This window comes from Myotis lucifugus, unplaced genomic scaffold, assembly GCF_000147115.1.
Source record: "Myotis lucifugus unplaced genomic scaffold, Myoluc2.0 scaffold_996, whole genome shotgun sequence".
NCBI lineage: Eukaryota > Metazoa > Chordata > Mammalia > Chiroptera > Vespertilionidae > Myotis > Myotis lucifugus.
The window spans coordinates 16,243-29,733 of NW_005872044.1; the positions used below are offsets into that span (position 1 = coordinate 16,243).

Below are 13,491 nucleotides of genomic sequence, written 5' to 3' on the forward strand. Positions count from 1 at the left end.
AGGATATGGGGGAGCAGGAGGAGGGCCGTGTGGGGGGAGGGTTACTGGGCTTTGCTGCGTTCCTCCACTGATGGTCACAGCTCCTGCCCGCCAGCCCCCTGCACACAGCCCTCTTGGTCCCTGGGTCTGTGATGGTTCCCTCCTCTCACCTCTCTTAGGCTGGGGAGTGGGGTGGGGGATGGAAGCCCTATAAGGACCCCAAACACTGCACCACCCCTCCTGGTTTCCCAGCACCCTGCCTGCACCTTGGTCAATAGTCTGTTTATGAAACCTCCTAGAAAGATCCAATGCGAGTGACCACCTGCTTCCTGCTGGGACCCTGACAGAGCCAACCTGGGGCCCTGGAGGCGGGGAATAACTACTGTGAATCCCACAGTGGCCGAGAAGGAGCCGGGATGAACTTGCCCTGGTCGAACTGGACCAGCAGAGATGTCTTCCCCACGCCACTGTCACCCACCAGGATGGTCTGAAGGGAGCAACAGAGAGGCGGGAGCTGCAGTGTGAAGCAGGTTTCTGAGATGGTGTTGTGGCTGGGACAGTGGGCTCCTTGTAAACACATACACATGTGTGCACACACACACACACAAACCCACACACAGACACATTCACACAGATGCACACATGGACAGAGGGTAGGCACATACACAGAGACACACTCTTACACACAGGTACATTCTTGCCGTCACTCAGAGACAACCAGATAATTCCCTGCTCTGGACTCCAAGGGCAGCCTCCTCGGGTTGGTGGGGGCAGGAGGGCCCAGGATCAGGGGCCGGGCCACAGGCAGAGCCCTGAGCAGCTCAGAGGCTGTTCACTCCCTGCTCCCACGCACAAGAAAGACCAGGAAAGCTCCTGCCCCCGTGGTTTCTCAGGGCCGTCATTTTCCCTAGAAACTAAACACTCCCCCATTTCAGAGACCCTGGGCAGAGGATGTGCTTGCGGAGAAGTGGGTCACAAGGCTGAGCAGGCTCTCACCCCGATTGGGCAGTTGATCTTGTGAAGCGAAAGGCGGGTTCTGGCCACTTCCTGGAAATGCCCTGGCTCGTCAGCTGCTGTGTTTTTCTGTGCAAACAACCCCCCTGCTCTCTTATTTGTTTCTGATTAGGGTAGGAAGGCCTGAGGTCTCACCTTGGGACTCAGTGGCTCCTCAAGATGTCACAGGGTGCGTGTGACACATGGCCAAAGTGGCTCCAGGAGCGAAATATGAGAAAGGCTAACCTCTGAGCCCCACCTGAGGGCTTGCTGGGATCCCAAAGTGGGCAGAAGTTGGGGTATGGGCACTGAGTTGCAGGAAAAAGGGAATAAGACCTGCAGAACATGTCTTAAAGGAAGCAACAGCAATAGGTTTTATAAAGGGGTGGGGGTGTGAAGAGCGAGGAAGGATGGCCAAGAGCAATGAGCTGGTTTGTTTTTCTTTAAAAAAAATTATTTGTTGATTGAGAGAGAGAGAGATAGATAGATAGAGATAGAGAGAGAGAGAGAGAGAGAGAGAGAGAATCATCAATTTGTTGTTTCATTTATTTATGCATTCCCCGGTTGCCCCTTGTATATTCCCTGACTAGGATCAAACCCGCAACCCAGGCATATCAGAACAACTACCCTCCAACCAACTGAGCCACCGGCCAGGGCACAGGGACCAGTTTCTCCATGAAGGAGCCCTCGGCATTGCTGACAAGTTTATGGAGGATTCAGGCTGGGGGTGATATCCATGGGCTCTCACCGGAGGGCAGGGGCACAGCAGTGAGTTTCCGGTATGTCCTCAGGACAGAGGCCCCTCTTGCCCTTGCTCCTCACTGAGCTACCAGGTGCCCTGTCTCTGAGCCCCTTTCTTGGCAGGCTGGGTTGTGATACCCCCTCGGCCTGATCTTTATGCCAATCTCTGGTCCAGAATCTCTCCCCTGACTTTCTGACTTTGGCCCCAAGTCCTCCTTCACCCGGTTGAACTCCTGACCTTCTGGGCTCCTGAGAATCTGGCTACACCTGAAATTCCAGGTTTAGGATATTGTGTCCAATGCTGGGCTCTCTGTTGGAGCTGGGTTTCCCACCTCCAGTTGAGAGAATTGTGCAAGAGCCAGCCCGATCATGTGTCTGCAATTTCTAGAAGACGGAGCAGCACCGCAAGTTCTCACTTTAGAGAACCATCATGGCTCTGGGCAGGGAGGTATTACTTAAAATCTTATTCACAATAACTATGAAATCTTGCCCAGTACAGCTACTTCCTCTTTTGGTTCTATTCACGCATGGGAAGTGGCTGGGGGAGGAAGTGTGAGAGTGACTGTGAGTGAAAGCAGAAGGGCTGGAGGATGAAGGAGTCGAGCCTCTAGTTCGGTCTTACTGAGGGGCTCGACCCAGGGGGACCCGTGTGAGGCTGAAAATGTACCTGCTGCTGCTCTTTCCCCTTCTCTTCTGGGATCCAGGTGAGTGGGGGCTGGGTCTGAACTCGTGGGAGAAGCTTATGGGCAGGAGGAGGTGGCTGCCCAGGGGAGAAGTGGCCCAGAAGGTGTCCTGCTGAGAAGTGGACCCCATTTCTTAGTTCCTCCAAGCCATGAGCCTGTGTGGTTCATCCACTCAACTCACCACCAGTGTTTCAGTGGCTACAGTTGCCAACGAAGAAATAGGCAGCACGGCTTTCACACTGAGCCCAGCAGAAGGCATACTTCCTAACCACCCTGGGGCTGATAATTCAAGATGGACAGATGGATGGGGCCCATCGGTCACCGCAGAGGAGCCCTGGCTGCTCAGGGGAGCTGGTGATGCTTGCTCCTGGACCTTCGTGACTGTGTTAGAAGCAAGGAGGCTTTGGGAAAGAAGTGAAGGTGGAAGGTGCTTGAGGGAAGAAAAGCAGGGAGGTTGCCAGACAGGGACGGGGAGGTGATTCTAGGTCTTGGAGGTAGAAGGAAGTAGCAGAAGTTGCTAAGGGACTGGAAAAATCAAGAGGAGGTAGCTTGGTAGGGTGAAGAGGAAAGGAGGGGCTGAGACATGGACAGAGGGTTGAAGTGAACTTGAAGTTGCTGGATGCCACTGGTTTGATTAAAAATTAAGGGGATTGTCTTGAAAATGTTGGAAGGCCTCAGGGCTAGGCCTTTGGGCTTCTTCTCTCTCTGGAGTCACTTTTTTGTTGATCTCATCTCCTCTCTTGTCTTTAAATTCTATCTGTATACAGATGACTCCCAATTCTGTATCTCTAGTCCCTGGAGATCTTCCTAGATTCCAGAATCTTCTACCCAATTGCCCATTAAACAACTCCACTCAGATGTTGACATTTCAAATGTGACCTGACCACTCCTTCCCCCTTCAACTCCTTTCTGTCCCACCTTTGCGTTGGGAACCTCCATCCTTCTAGGTGCTCAGGCAAAACCTGGGGGACATCCATCTCCTCTCACATCCCATAATGACCCTTTGACAATGTAAACCACTTCCTGTCTCTCCTCTAGTCAAAACCTTCCAATGACCTCCCATCCCACTCGGAGTAAGAATCCAGCTCCTTACTGAGCTACCAGGTGCTCACCATCTGGGTTCTTCCATGTCATTGCTGTGGTCTCTTCTCTATTCTGCTCCCCCTGGTTCAATCCACTTCAGCTACAATGAACTTTTAGATGTTCTTTGAACATGTTAGGCACACTCCTGCCCCTGCCTCAGGGCCTTTGCACTGCTATTCTCTTGAGCCACAGGTTCCAGTCCCTCACATCTTTCAAGTCTTTGCTTATCACAGAGGCCTTCATTGATGACCCTAATTACAATAATAAATTTTTTTTTGCATCATCTTTCTCCCGTTTATCTCCTCCCTTCCCCCACCTTGAATATAAGCTTCAGGAGGGCAGGGATTTTTTGCACCTACAACCATACCAGGTACAGATTAGACAAATAGTATGAGTTAAATGAGTGAATGTATCTAATGGAGAGGGAGCCATATGATTGTTGTAACCACCCCACCCCCAGACCAAATCTTTCTACTTTCATAGAATTGAACTATTGAGACTCTTAACATTCATTAGAGAGGACATACATTGCTCATGGGTATGTAAAATGGTGCAGCCACTTTGGAAAACAATTTGACATTCTTAAAAATGCTAAACATGTGGTTATCATGTGACCCAGCAATTCCACTCCTGGGTAAATACCCAAGAGAACTGAAAATATGTGTCCATGTAAAAAGTTGGATGCAAATGTTCATGGCAACATTATCTCTAATAGCCCTAAAGTGGGAACAACTCACAAGTGCATCAACTGATGTATAGATAAATATAAGTCCATACGATGGAATTTTTTTAAAGCACTCTTCTTTTTTAAAAAATATACTTTTTATTGATTTTGGAGGGGAAGGGAGAGGGAGAGAGAAATAGAAACATCAATGATGAGAAAGAAACATTGATCGGCTGCCTCCTACTGGAAATCAAGCTCAAAACCAGGCATGTGCCATGACCTGGATTGAACCGTGACCTTCTGGGTCATAGGTTGATGCTCAACCATTGAGCCACACTGTGCAGGCAAAAACTCATTAAGTTTTAAGAAAAATGAAAATACTACATATCAAAACTTAGGCAACATAGCCAAAGCTGTATTCAAAAGTAAATTCTTAGGAAAAAACTAACAGTTGCTCAAAGATTTCCACAGAGTTACCCTGTGAACCAGCAATTCCATTCCTAGGAACTATATAGCTGAGAGAACTGAAAACACATATCCAAGCAAAAAAGTATATATGAATGTTCATAGCAGCTGGACCTCCTGAGGCCATCAGCACAGGTCAGGAGCAATCACACTCCTGTGGCAATGGGTCCGCTGGTACTTCCTCCCCCTGAGACCAGTTTAACACTGAGATGCGGCAAAAGGACAAAGATTTATGGGCCACAGGGAGCGGGAGGGAGTGAATTATAGGAGATAATTATTGCTCAGTGTCAATGCTTTTGTTTCCTTGAGCTCTGCAGGGGTGCTGTTAGGTGGTTTTGGAGGTGGCTCTGAGCCAGTGGAACTTGGAAGGACAAAGGTCTGTGTTGTGGGAGGTGAATTCCTTCCTTGACTCTGTCCCACTCATCAGGCCTTGGACTTGTCGGAGCTGCTCACAGTGCAGGCGGCTGTGGCCCTGCCCTCAGGTGGTGGTGACAGGTACATGGGTTTGTGTTTTCCAGGCTCATCAGATCCCATCATGGGTCCAGAAGAAGTGAGAGGTCTGGAGCGGGGAGTCTTGACCGTGCAGTGTCGCTATGACCCAGGATGGGTGACCTACAGAAAGTGGTGGTGTCGAGGAGCTGAATATGGAAGCTGCAAGATCCTTGTTAAAACCAATGGATCAGCATTTGGGGTGAAGGAGCGTGTGTCCATCAGGGACTATAAGACAAACCACACGTTCACTGTGACCATGAAGGAGCTCAGGCGAGAAGATACAGACACTTACTGGTGTGGGATTGAGAGAACTGGAACTGACCATGCGGTCCCTGTTAAAGTGACCATTGAACCAGGTAAGAGGACGTGCATGTGTGGCTGTGTCCTTTCAGGGCCTGCTCTGCCCTGGTCCCTGAGGTCCCTGTCCAGTGACTGAACTCACTCAGATGAACTGCCACAGAGGGGGGTTGGTCCTGAGGTCTCATGGAATCCCGGCTGCTCACTTAGGTTGGGAGGTGCAGGGCTTCTCTTAGATGCTCTTGGGGCTCCCAGGACCTCCCCAGGATGGATCAAGCCTTTTTGGGCACATTTTTTTCTCTGCCCAGCTTAGTACCTGAGAGTATTGCCCATAGAGACCACGGCGATGGCCCCAGTTTTAGCTCATGGGCCGAAGGAAGCCTCTTCTGTGGGAACCAATTCCTGCCAAGGCTTCCCTGGCACCTCTGGTGCCCTGGTGTCCCTGCTCTTCCTGGACTTTGGGGCCCGGGCTCATAGCCGCTGTCCCACCCCTTGTTCCATATCCGGTCTCAGGGGGAAGGAGGCCCAGCACAGTGGGGGGCTGTGGGTCACTCCCGAGGTCTGGAAAGGCTTCCACAGCCCAACAGTTGCATTCTGGGCGCCTGACATCCCACCATGAGCCATGGGTGCATCTGGGCTTAGAGACGTTCTCTTCCTGAGACCTTCTGGAATAGACACTCCTGGGAGCATCTGGGTGTGAACAAGTGTGTCTGTTGGGCTCTGCTTCTGCCGACCCTCGGACAGCCAGCACCAGCTCACAGGGCCCTTATGGCCGGGAGGGGACACACTCATAGCGTCCCCACCACACCTGGAACCCGGGAGGCCTGAGGTAGCTGCCAAGTGCAGCACGTTCCTTGTCTCATGGGATCTCGAGAATGATCCTGAGCAGGAACTACCCCATCACAGAAACTTAAAAACTTGTCCAAAGGAAAGGCTCTTCCTGAACATCGTGATTTTGCTCAGGGCTGGCCCTGACCTTAGAAGTCATAGCTCTTGGGTATGTTAGTTACCTGGCACGTCCCCATTCTGCTCTGGTCCTTGCTGGATAAGTAAGATGGGGGAGGTACTGGTGGAGGCCCTGCCATAAACAGCGGAAGTGTTTAAAGTTTAGCTGAACTCCAGCTGCCATTGCCCTGAGGCAATCCTGGGCCCCCTGAGCCTTCCAGGGCCTGTGTGATGACCCCTTGGACCTGTGCCCAGGTCTCCTACAGCCAAAGAGATGAGTGGCCCAGCTGTAGGCCCCTTCCCGTGGCCCTGCCCCAGGCTGTGCAGGCCAGGGCAGCCCACATCCTCCCTGGCTCTGAGCTACGTGCAGGGCTGCGGGTGGGATAGCAGGAGAGTGGAATGTAATCTGTTCTGTATGACAAGCAACAACTACAGTGTTGACCCCCACCCCCGCCATCGCCTCCACTGCCAACGCGTTCACAGTACCAGACACCCCAGAAAACTCTACAGGCTTCCTGAATGTGACCAGCCAGCACTCCGATGGCAGGTAAGTCAGCTTGGATGCTGCTCTTCCCGGTGGCCCACTGGTCCCAAACTTCTCCGGTGTGGGGACCCTTTGTAGTCCCACGTCCCAGCCAGGATGCCAGGGGCCCTTCCTCTTGCTCTCAGGCCGCACAGTGTCCTTGGTGAGCCCCCACCCCATCCTGTGTCCTGGAGCTCAGTGCAGTTCGGAGGTTTGTTCGTTCATTCACGCATCCATCCCACTTCCACTGAGTTAAATTCTGCTTGGCCGGCACTGTGTTGAGCTCAGGTCACACAGATATAGAGCGTCCCATGTGGAGCTCAGAGTGTGGGAGATGGAGGAGCCGGCAGTCAAGGCAGAGGGCATGGCCAGGGTATGTGGGCACGGGCCACAGTGCCCCCTGGTCCAAATTCTGGGAGAACAGGAAGGGCCTGGGGAAGTCCTGTTTCCCCAGTTACAGTAAGGCAACAGCAGTGACCCTGATAGGCCCTCGTGTCTCTAGAGCCTCTGGCAGCTCACAGAGGACTTTCCTGTGTGTTATTCTGTTTGTAGGTTGACCCTGCTGACACCACGCACATTCCCATCCTCAGTCTTCCCACACCAGGCACTCCTTAGCCCCCTCACCCATTAGACCTCTCTTTGGGGAGTCTCTTTCTCCCGGACTGCTTTTAACAAGTAACAGCAAGGACTTTCTCATTTTATGAGTCAAAGCGAGACATACGTACCAGTTAGGGCTTTTGCTCAGCTTTATGCAGTCAAATGCTCTACTACTGAGCTATACCCCCTATGCTCAGCTTTATGGATAACTCACTCATTTATTCAACAAGTAGCTATTGATCCCCCCTTATATCCAGCACCGATTTAGGGAACACAGGGGATAGGAGATGAACAGAACAATCAAGCTGTCTGTCTGCCCTCCAGGCACTTACAATCAAGAGATAATTAATGTACCAAATAGAGTTAATTAAGTAATTAATTGATGAATTTATTTTACAAATCTCTGTAAGTAATGACGAGTAAGAGATAATCCTTATATTCATCAGCTCAGACTGCCATCACAAAGCAGCGTCAGCTTAAACAAACAGTTGCATTCCGGGCGCCTGACATCCTATCATGAGCTATTGAGGCCTCAAGTTCTGGAGGCCAGAAGTCTCAGTCAGGGTGTCAGCAGGGTTGGTTCTTCCCGAGGCCTCGGTCCGTGGCTTGTAGACGGCCATCTTCTCCCTGTGTCTTCCCATGGTTTCCCCTTTGTGTGTGTCTGTGTCCCAGTCTCTTCTTATTATTATAAGAACCCCAGGCATTTCCTCCCAGAAGAGGAAGCAAGGGTGAGAAGAGTAAGAAATGAGGAAAGAGAGTGTGTGTGTGTGGGGGGGAGGGGTGTGGGGCTCTCAGGCGGGGGAGGGCAGTGGAGGCCAATGCCAGCCTTGGCCATTTTCTTGGAATGAAATGGGGCTGTTCTGGGATTTTGAGCACAGGAGGGAGGTGCTGGGACTTTGGTTAAAAGCATTCCCCTGGCTGCTGTGCTGTATTGATGATAAACTACAGGAGGATGCATGAGTTTCCTGTGGCTGCCATAACGAAATAGCACAAACTGGGTGGCTTAACACAAGACAAGTTTATTCTCTCACAGCCCAGGAGGTCCATGATCTGAAATCAAGGTGTCGACAGGGCTGGCTCCTTGGGGCTCAAAGGTAGAACCTGTCCCATGCCTCTGTCTTGGCTGTTGGTGGCCGGCAATCCTTGGCCTGTGGCTGAATCACTCCAATCTTTGCCCCTGTTGTCACATGGTCTCCGTGACCGTGTCTGTGTTGCCCAAATTGTCCTTTTATAAGGACACTAGTCATTGGGTTAGGCCCATCCTAATCCAGTACGACATCATCTTGATCACATCTGCAAAGCTCTTATTTCCAAATAGGTCATCTTCCCAGGTTCTGAGTGACATGAATTGTGGGCTGGGGGACACTATGCAGCCAGGTCAGAGGACCAGTGAGGAAGCAGGGAGACCTTGCCGGTGCCTGTTGTCATACAACTTCTCTTAGGCTTCTAGACCCATTGAAACTCCCTTGTGTGGCTCCGGTGAGGTTGAAACGGCCCCTGTGAGGTTGGGACGGCCTCGGTGAGGTTGGGAAGGCCCCCGTGAGGCTGGGACAGCCCCTGTGAGGTTGAAACAGCCCCTGTGAGGCTGGGACGGCCCCTGTGAGGCTGAGACGGCCCCTGTGAGGCTGCGATGGCCCCTGGGAAGCCGAGAAAAATACCATATGATCTCACTCATTTATGGATAATAAAGACCATTATAAACTGATGAACAAAGATAGATGCAAAGGCAGAGCAGCATTGAACAGACTGTCAAACTACAGTGGGAAGCCTGGGGAGGGTTGGGGGGTTGTAAGAGATCAACCGAAGGACTTGTATGCGTGCATATAAGAATAACCAATGGACACAAGACACTGGGGGAATGTCAGGGGGGGCGGTGAAGGAGACATGTGTAATACTCTTTGTAATACTTTAAGAAAATAAAACAAAATTAAAAAAAAAAGAAACTCCCTTGTGGAACCCTCTTCTCCTTTAAAAACAACAGCCATTTTGGAGGGCACCCAGGAGTGGGGTTCCCAGGCTGGAAACTGCAAGCCAAAAGGTGTGTGGCTGTCTGCTACCGGGTGGATGGGATAAGGCCCAGAGGCAGGAGGTGAGCCAGGGCTCACCGGTGTCTTCTGTTGTTTCCAGTGGTGTCTCCCCGAATCTCTTCATCCTCCTGCCCCTCCTCTTTACTCTGTTGCTGCTTCTCTTGGTGGCAGCCTCACTGTTGGTGTGGAGAATGGTGAGGCGACAGAGGAAAGGTGAGAGGACCTGGCTGGGCTGGGCTGGGTGGAAGTGTGTGGGCAATGGCTGGGATGGTCATCCAGGAGCCATCGGTCCAAGGGATTGCCCATGGGGTTTGGAAGGGGTGTTTTCCCAAAGGCCGCTGGTAGATGAGGCCAGGAGGTGCTGACATGAGCTGTCTGCCTTGCACACCCCTCCTTGCCCTTCTCTTCTCTCTGACCCACCACTTCCTTCTCTGTTTCCTGGCTTGACTCTTGGTGGCAGAAGCGGCCATGACCGTAGGCCCATTTTGGGAACCCAGACACTTAGTGAAATTCATGTGGTTGCCAAGGAGGTACTGAGCTGACACAGAGGTAGGGAGAAACACACACACATGCAAGAATGTGTACACACATGCACAAACACATATAACACAGTGCATGTGCACACATGAACACAGGTAACACACATGTGCACACAGAGATTATACATATGCACACACACATGCGTGCTTGAGTATGCGTCACACACAGAGTCCTCTGGGTTTTATTATAAAGGTTGGTTGAGATTCCTACTTTGGCTCCTCCTCCGCCCCAGCCATTCACTCACAAGCCAGCATCATCCAACAGGGGATTTGGCCCCAAACAAACCCTCCTCCTGTCTGGCTCCACTTCCACATCCTCACGTAATGGCACCGCCCCTTCTCAGAGCCCACTGGGACCTGCTTCTCTCTCATGGGGTCCTCTCCATCCCCCTCCCTCCCCCCAGCCTAGGGGATAATCTGGGAGGGGAAGCCTGGCTCTGTTCATCACATCACATTTTCTCCCAAGTGCATTGTCCGTGGCTCACGTTATAAATACTTTCTGTGCTCCTCAGTATCTAGAGTTTTGAAACTAAAAATCTGACTGTTTTTGTTTTTTAGCTGCTGGGATATCCCCAGAGCAGGTAAGAGAGCCCCTGAGGTCAGACCAGCACTTTCCCTCATTTTCCGTCTCCCAGGGGCCCCGAGGTCCAAAGGTATCAGGCAGACCATGTGCCCAAGTGCCCAAATCCTCCCAGCCGCAAGGCCAGGGTGGATGGAGGGGGTGCTGGAAACAGCCAGAGGAGGGGAGGGCTGGGAGGGGGAAGGCGAAGGAGACAGAGACGTGGGGGCTGCATAGGAAGCTGGGGGGGGCAGGGTAGCAGAGGGGTTGGTGTCCTTCTGCGGAAGAGGAACCTGGGCTTCCTCTCCCAGGTGCTCCAGCCCCCGGAGGACAACATCTGCTATGCCAACCTGAACCTGAAGCAGACAGGAGCCTCGCCCAGCTCCCCCAGGAAGAGGGGCCCCACACAGCCCTCCTCCTCTGCCCAGGACGACCAGGGGGAAGTGGAGTACATCACCATGGTGGGTACTTGCTGGGGCTGCTGTGGGCCTTGGATTCATCGCCCCTGCTTTGAGGATGGACTTTCTCCCGCCCCTGTGGGCACAGAGGAGGGTGGGTGCCGGGCACAATCGCAGCCGTTGAAAGACTTGCCTCTGAGCTCCCCAGGAGCTTGGCCTTCAGAAGTGTCTCCATATCAGGTCTCCACATGGGGGACTGGGAGCCTGGTCAGTGGAGACCCAGCCAGGCCCAGTGACCTGGGAGCACACGCAGAACGTGCTGCCCTGGCATGGAGTTGAGGGAGAGTCACCTGCTGTGGCTGGAGCTCAGGGTGCCCTGCAGGGAGGAGGGAGGCGGGGCTGGAGGGCCTGGGAGTGGACTTCAGAGTTCCTGAGGGGCGTGTCCCCCAGCCTCAGGGAGGCCTCCTCATCCATGAGCACAGCACCCCACCCCTCCCCGCACCAGCCTCCCTGACTTGCATGTGTCTTTGTTACAGGCCCCCTTTCTGGACACGGACATTTGCTATGCAGCTCTGTCTCTGGACACCTCAGATCAGGACTCAATCTACATCAACACACAGGACCTCACCACTCCCCTTCCCAGCAGGAGCCAGGAGGAGCTCATCCAATACAGCGCCATCAGGAAGCCTTAGCTGTGCTAAGGATCCTCTGCCCGACCCCACATGAGGCCTGTCAGCATGTTCCTGCCTTGTCTGCTTTCTGCTCCAAGTCCTCTCATCACCCCCAGCCCGGAACTGGGCTCCGAGCCTGGTCTCAGGGGGCTTCCTCTACCAGAGGCTAGGGCTATGGTCTGGGGCAGCTGAGGGAGGAATAATGATGATCATGACAATAGAATCACAAGGGTCCTCCTTATAAGTGGGAGGTAAGAAGGTCACAAGATCATGACAATATATAGCTGCCATGTGTGGTGGGTTGAATAACAGCTCCCAATGCTATGTATGTACTAATCGTCAGAACGAAGTATGTTAGCTTCTTTGGCCACAGGGGCTGGGCAGATGTAATTAAATGAAGGATTTGAAGATGTGGAGATTATTCTGCATTATCCTGGCAGGCCCTAAATAGAACCACAAGGGTCCTCTTTGTAAGAGGGAGGCAAGAAGGTCACAAGAGAAGGGGCTGTGACGATGGAAGCAGAGGTTGGAATGACGCGGCCAGGAGCCAAGGAAAGCTGTAGCCTCTAGAACAGCCGTGGGCAAACTACGGCCCGCGGGCTGGAACCGGCCCGTTTGAAATGAATAAAACTAAAAAAAAAAAAGACCGTACCCTTTTATGTAATGATGTTTACTTTGAATTTATATTAGTTCACACAAGCACTGCATCCATGCTTTTGTTCGGGCCCTCCGGTCCAGTTTAAGAACCCATTGTGGCCCTCGAGTCAAAAAGTTTGCCCACCCCTGCTCTAGAAGCTGGAAAAGTCAAGGACTGGATGCATCAGAAGGAACCAGCCTCGCGGAAACCCTCACCTAAATCCAGTGAAAGGGATTTGGAACTTCTGGCCTCCAGAACTGTAGGAGCATAAATGAACATTGTTTTCATTGAGCCACTAAATTGGAGGTAATTGGTTAAGCCACGTTGGGAACAGATACCCTATTGTGGCAGGTGCTCTTTCCTAAATGCTCTACCTATAGAAACTCATTCAATCCTCCCAACAGGGCGCCTCCATTACCGCCCCATTTTACAGATGAAGAGTCGAGGTCCAGAGAGGTTCAGTGACTTATCGAGTTTTTTCACCAGCAAGTGGATGAGTTGGAATTTGAACTCGGGCATTTTGCCTCCAGAGTCTGGGCCACCACCCTGCACTGTGGGCCTAGGGAGGATAGTGTGTGTGTGTGTGTGTGCAGGCACGTGCATTCACACAGGGATAGTTAGTGAATATTTACAAGCTCCGGACTCACCATGCTTCTTCTAGAGTCCCGGTAGCCCTCTCTCCAGAGCATGTCCTGAATCCTGTCCAGTCCCATTGTCTCCATGGTGACCAGCCTCGTCCAAGCTGCCATCCATCCCCTGGCTGGAGTCCCTCTTTCCATCTGTGCCCATTCTCCCAGCAGCCAGACCTGCTCACTCCCTGCTTATCACCCTCGGGCGGCTTCTTCCGCAGCCTATGGGGCCACCGGGACCCCTGGTCCCTGCCTGCGCCTATGACCCTGTCTCTGCCAACCTTCCTGCCCCTCGCTGACCTTCACCCCCTGTGGCCTTCCTGCTGCCCTTGGAACATAATAAGGCTTGTTAACCCTCATCTGAGGATATATATATTTTTTCCATTGATTTTCTTAGAGTGGAAGGGAGGGGGAGATAGAGAGACAGAGATAGAGAGAAAACATCGATGTGGGAGAAACACATCAATTGGTTGCCTCAGGGTTGGGGGCCTGGAAGTGTTTAGGGGCCATTATCAGTGGGTCCTGGGGCTGGCCTCACTTCTCACAGCTGTGGACACCCAAGGGGCCTG

General features: G+C 52.3%; 1 protein-coding gene across 1 annotated transcript; it reads left to right on the forward strand.

Moving 5' to 3' along the window:
• The first annotated feature begins 5,143 nt into the window (after window positions 1-5,143).
• Window positions 5,144-11,804, forward strand: LOC102435406 (CMRF35-like molecule 1). Its single transcript, XM_023747817.1, has 6 exons — window positions 5,144-5,456; window positions 6,766-6,889; window positions 9,437-9,702; window positions 10,587-10,609; window positions 10,899-11,048; window positions 11,522-11,804. Exons 1-6 carry the CDS (start codon window positions 5,144-5,146, stop codon window positions 11,675-11,677), a joined length of 1,032 nt encoding a protein of 343 aa, XP_023603585.1. The 3' UTR covers window positions 11,678-11,804.
• The last annotated feature ends 1,687 nt before the right edge of the window (window positions 11,805-13,491 follow it).

Excerpts from the sequence above, each read along its gene's own strand:
- LOC102435406 (XM_023747817.1), top strand. The coding sequence starts at position 5,144 with ATGGGTCCAGAAGAAGTGAGAGGTCTGGAGCGGGGAGTCTTGACCGTG. Across the intron at positions 5,457-6,765 it reads TAAAGTGACCATTGAACCAG|CAACAACTACAGTGTTGACC; the intron begins GTAAGAGGACGT and ends CTGTATGACAAG. Across the intron at positions 10,610-10,898 it reads CTGGGATATCCCCAGAGCAG|GTGCTCCAGCCCCCGGAGGA; the intron begins GTAAGAGAGCCC and ends TTCCTCTCCCAG.